Source organism: Eleutherodactylus coqui, chromosome 1, assembly GCF_035609145.1.
Source record: "Eleutherodactylus coqui strain aEleCoq1 chromosome 1, aEleCoq1.hap1, whole genome shotgun sequence".
Lineage (NCBI taxonomy): Eukaryota > Metazoa > Chordata > Amphibia > Anura > Eleutherodactylidae > Eleutherodactylus > Eleutherodactylus coqui.
Window position 1 is genome coordinate 471,675,599 of NC_089837.1, and position 6,000 is coordinate 471,681,598.

A 6,000-nucleotide genomic window follows, 5' to 3' on the forward strand; every position below is an offset into this window, starting at 1 on the left:
CCAATTGTGGAATGCCCGAACCTAAGAGGTAGCAACGGCAGATACGACCGTGTGTCTGCATTTACAAAAAAAAAAAAAGTCTAAATGCTTCTCTATGGCATTTAGGGTTAAAATCAGTGGATCAAAAAACGATTAAGCTTGATGGACCTGGGACTTTTTTTTCAATCTACATAATGGAAGTCATTCATTCATACTTATTGGAGCAATGGGGTCCATATCTTGACACATAGCTGCTGCTCTATATTGATGTGCTGCTTAATGCAATAAATTATCCTTAGTGGATGTACACCAAATTTACTGGGAAAATGGTGCACATCCAGTTTATTTTACAATGTTTTCGCTGGCTATATTTTTTATACATATATCCATATGTGGCGAACATCAGACATAACAGGTAATGTGCACTGTGTTAACCCTTTCAAATCCAATTTGTATTCTGGTTTTCCTAGGGGGCTTACTCTTTTTCTGCTGTTATACAATGGCGCTATCTGCTGGCTAAAGCCAGTACTGCATGAGGTGACACATTGGGTAGGCTCTGACAGCAGAGAGGCTGGCAATATACAGTAAGAGAACCCTGACGGACGTCTTCCAACATCAGAGCTGTATAGCCTTAAATCATAATGTCTTCAGACGTCAGACAGTGGATTGAAAAGGGTTAATCTGAGGCAGGCACACTAGGAGGCATCTATAGGCTATGCACCTATGGATACATGTGCCAGGCACACTTTGATGAGGAAGCATTGGTGCTGAAAAGGCCATTAGAAAAATGTATAACTTGCTATGTATATTTTTGTCATTAATTTTGACACAGTAAGGAGAGCATGCTCAGGAAAAGGACCATTATGATATCTTTGCTCTGCGCTTACTATTGTATTCAAGTATCTTTTATTGATTATTGTGCAAGCCACTCATTAAATTGAGTAGTTTGCACGATAATTGCGCAGTCTGAAAGCAATAAATTGCTGATCGGACCATAAAATCATTGTTTATGTGCTGCTGCATCGTCCCGTGTAAACAGGCCTCTTAAGTGTGACTAGAGGTGAAGTGGGCTAGCAGGACCCCCGACCCACTACACCTCCATTCACTGAGCAATGATCATTCATGCGTAAAAACACAGGAACAGTCATCGCTGGGGCGGCTGTCGGACACTGAAGTGCCCAACATCGTCCCGTGTCTATGATCAGCCCTAAAGACATCTTATCATTAGAACAACCTGTATACAGGGGCGTAACTATAGAGGATGCAGGGGATGCGGTTGCACCCAGGCCCAGGAGCCTTAGGGGGCCCATAAGGCCTCTCTTCTCCATATATGGAGCCCAGTACTATGAATAAAGCATTATAGTTGGGGGCCCTGTTACAGGTTATGCATTGGGCTCCAGAAGCTTAGAGTTATGTCTCTGCATGGTTTAGGTATGGGTACGGGTATAGATACAGATAGAGGGGGGGCCCCAGATCACCTTTTGCATCAGGGTCCCTGAGTCTTTAGTTACGCCCCTGCCTGTATACATATGTTCTATTGGGGGGCATAGACATTGTAGACAGCGATTTCACTCTAGGGACCCCCCTCTATGAGATTAGCACTGGCAGAACCAGCCCATTCATGTAATACATGAACGGCCATTCATTGGTCATTCATACTACATTTCTCCTGTAGCATAGTGCATGGCCAGCTGGACCTTTTCCCAGTGATAGCAACTGATTGCCATGGGATAAAGAAGCCAGATGCACATCATCAACTATTCGCCAGACTCACTTGAGTATGAACATAAGTCGTCATGAGTCGGCGAATGTCCATATGAGCTGCAGTTAGAGTATAGACAATATCATAGGAACTTAATTAACCTTGGAATGTTTCAAATATCCAAATGAACATGAGATGAAACCTTGTATACAATGAATTATGTTTCTGATAGTTCACTTACGCAGAACACATAATACAGAAATAAGCCGTCTTTTTAATTTCAGAGACATCTAACGGAATGCACTGCCATATCTACTAAGATCCAAACCCTTCGAGTATAAGTTAAGGCGGCTTGAGAACCTCCATCCACATAGAAGGCGTCAGTCTTATGTTGATATTTCTCCTTAAAAGAACATTTTGTAAGAATTCCTCTTGGATGCTGTCCACGAACTGAGTTCTTTCTCACCGCCGTGTACCGTATTTGTATGCATATCTCATTACAACAATTTAGCAGGGCTTGTAATTCCCAAAGAGAACATTTTGCCCCCAAGGTCCTGGGTGTGAAAGTTCATGAGAAGAACACACCTTGGTAAGGATCCCTTCGGGAATGAACGCTTGAACGTGTCTCCTGGAAAAACTAAAAGTTGAAGCTACCCTGAGGCAACTAATAACCTGACCGGTCCAATTCTGGGAATGTAAACATATTAATGCATTAGCTTTAATCTTAGATGCCACAGAAAGCTGTCCACCCCCACCTTTCCCAGAAGACCTTCACATTGCAGCTGTTAAGTCGTCAATGTATCTGCCATTTACCTAAAAGACATGTAGCACACGTCACCCATTCTGCCCTACTTTTCCTTGACATGTATTTGTGTTGGATCTTTTTGGTGTTGCTTAATTATAGTATTCTTATTCCATCATCACACCCATGTAAAAAAACAACAAAGAAACTTTCCAACAGCAGACAAGAAGTTAATTTCCAGAGCACCAATCCCTTATCTGGATCTCTGTTTCTCCTCCCTCTGATCCAGTTCTCTGTTTTGTCTCAGTGTCTCGGCTTTGAAGACAGCCAACTACTTAGTTAGAAAATAAATAAACTCTTGGGTGATGCAACTGCCCTCAGGATGTCTCTGGTTGACTCTTTCAGCACAGTCAATGAGCAGAAGTGATACATATTATCATTAGACGTTACTATTAGTCATCTGTTGCTTATTGTATTTGCATTATATATTTTTGCTTTATACATTAGCTTTCTTCTATTTAGAGAAGGCCGATTGCAGATGTACTTTCTTCTTCTTAAACTTCCATATTAAAAACAATAGAAAATGGAATTACAATTGTATCACATGTCACAGCATGAAGCAGAAATGTGAAAGAAAACCAAGTGTTTCTGATTTGGAAAGCCGCTCCCCCGGCCAATACTGAAAATGCTTTTGCGATTTACAGATAGAGACACAAAAAGAGCAGTAAAACCAGTAAAAATGGTATATGCAACTTAGGCCGGGCTCACATGACCGTATGCGTATTACCTACGCCGTTTTTGCACGTGGAATATGCAATAACAATCGCTCATACACTTTCATTGTGACGTTGGCACGAGCATATGTGCGCAAGAGAAAAATCATGGCATATTCTATCTCGGCGTGTATTACGCATGCACCCGCACCAAGGTAGTGCGGCATGCAGTAAGTACTTATTGTCATCGCTGGAAACACGGTCGTGTGAGCGCGGCCTTATACAGTCCGCAGAAAATATACAAGGGGTATAGTCACCTCCACAAGGACACTACAACGCCAAACTCAAGGCCGCAGTTGAGTTTGGTATTGAAATGGATAAATCATGTTCTGTCTCAGTAGCTATGATGCTGTTTTTCCGTCTCTATGACAAAAGTACACACGACTGTATTCCTACACAGTGTTTAAAAGATAGTAGGAATTCGCTATAATCATTTTTTTTTACTAGATCTATTAAAGTTTACTACAGTGTGTTGCTAAAGTTTTACTGCATATTAGTTCAATTTAACTAAGTGCCACCTTCCTCTATATCTAGTGTGGCAAGTAGCTGCTATGTTACACTTTGCATATAAAATGGGGTCTAATTAGAACCAAATAGTTGCCAAACTATAAACTGAGTAACAACTTTTTACAATTCCCTCCATTTCTGTCCTTTTTGGAATATCCCCCACTTCATTAGCATGCAGTATTTAGTAGTTGTTCATTGGCAAGTTCACTGCCCTATATCTTATGATATATATATATATATATATATATATATATATATATATATATATATATATATTTATATTTATTTATTTACACATACACATATATATATATATATATATATATATATATATATATATATATATATAGACATATATACACTAATATATATATATATTAGTGTATGTGTAAATAAATAAATATATATGTGTATATATATATATATATATATATATATATATATATATACATACACATATATATATATCATAAGATATGGGGCAGTGAGCTTGCCAATGAACAACTACTAAATACTGCATGCTAATGAAGTGGGGAATATTCCAAAAAGTGCAGAAATGAAATGAATTGTAAAAAGTTGTTACTCAGTTTACGGTTTGGCAACTATTTGGTTCTAATGTAAATGGTGTAAATGTGATGATGACTCACTATACATTACTGTTAGATAATAACTTTGATGATCATTCACTGGACATCTAAGAACTATTGCCTAATGGAATAAAACCTCAACATTTTACAACACTTTGTGCATTTTGATGATAGTTTTACTCCTTGTAAACTTAAATATACTTAGAATCTTAAGAAGAACTCAAGAGCTTACAATCTAAGGCTTCTAGTCAACAGGTAAAACAACAAATGTTTGAGTTAAAATGCTGTTTAACTGTTAATATTGCATGACTTTGGCCTGAACTGGCCATCTAAAACACACAAGAGCAAAAGATCCATATAGCACATACCCATTGATGACTTGGAAGTACAAAGGACCCTAGGATATCAGCCATAGCACCCAACATCTGATCCGTTCGCCCCACATGTCTCTGAGGATTCTTCATGTTATACATCCAACTCCTTGAGGAATCCTACTGTTGATCTGTAGCCCACTCTCCACTTCTTAGCAGGGGGCTGCACCCATTTAAGTTGTAGGCAGCAGCTTTGGATTCAGCAAAGTGTTGTAAGTGAAAGGTTGAAGGAGTCAGTGAAGGAAAGTGTCTGTGAGAGTCTATGTGTTGTGGCAGAGCGGAGCAGATTGCTGAGAGGCAGGGAGAGGCAGGGAGCACATCTAAACAGTGATAAATCCTTGCAACAAGTAGAGAGTCAGTCCCTTTCACCAACTCCCCTCCACAAGCCTCACTGGCCTCCTTGCTCTCTTGTGGAAGGCAGCCATATGTTTGGTGTAAGTTACCGTAACATCCCATGCAACAGCTGGACTTGGAAGAAGATGCTTAACACTTTCATTGCCAGAAATGTCTTGGACGGAAACCATATTCCCATTATTTGCACTTGAAAGGCGTAATGGATCGGATATACTTGGCTCTCGTCAGTTCTATTACATTAGTGTATTACCAAATTGTGTCTTCTGTATTGTTGTTAAGAATCAAAAACTTGACTGGTTGTCAGTATTGCCCTTCAGGACCCCCTTATTCCAAGGAAACTGTAGGAATTTGGCCCAATAAGAAGATGATCCATCAGCCGTTCAGTAGAAGAGGTTAGAAAACAAGCTTCTTGACCGGGTGTGCAAGGTTTAAGGCTCAGTCAGGGCAATGTGCTATAGCAGACTCTTTTGATAATAAAAAAGTTTTATATAGTATATGCAATATATAAAAGTGAGATTGTTTTCAGTAAGAGAACCCAAATAATCTTGTAGATATGATACCTTTTAATGGCTAACAAAAATACATGATGTTATAGCTAGCTTTCGAACCTCTCAGGGCCCTTCATCAAAGCAAAATTAAATGGATCCGAAGGAGCATGCATATATATACACGCATACTTATGACAAGGCACAGACATGGTGGGATTAATTTGTACTTATTTTTGCACTTATATTTGCAAGTATCATATCTACATCATTACTTGGTTTCTCTTACCGAGAACAATCACACTTTGCTCTACTGGCGACAAGGTATCAAACCCTCCTTTCTTTTTTCGTTTTTGATATATATATCATATATATTAAATGATACCCGATGTTAATGAACTGCATGTCTCAGCATATTCAAAGCCTGCTAGCTATATGATGATTAACGGCGCTCATAGGCATTACATTGTGTTGGCAAAGCCCACCCCACTGCTTTTGAT

At 39.2% G+C, this 6,000-nt stretch overlaps 1 protein-coding gene across 2 annotated transcripts in view; it reads right to left on the reverse strand.

The window, feature by feature from the left end:
- The window catches only part of ARHGEF25 (Rho guanine nucleotide exchange factor 25), a 294,535-nt gene extending 289,547 nt beyond the window's left edge, over nt 1-4,988 (reverse strand). For both annotated transcript variants that reach the window (XM_066584414.1, XM_066584413.1), the window contains exon 1: nt 4,659-4,988. In XM_066584414.1, coding sequence (XP_066440511.1) covers nt 4,659-4,763 — 105 coding nt within the window. In that variant the 5' untranslated portion in view covers nt 4,764-4,988. The remainder of the gene's footprint in view (nt 1-4,658) is intronic.
- Nucleotides 4,989-6,000: the final 1,012 nt, after the last annotated feature.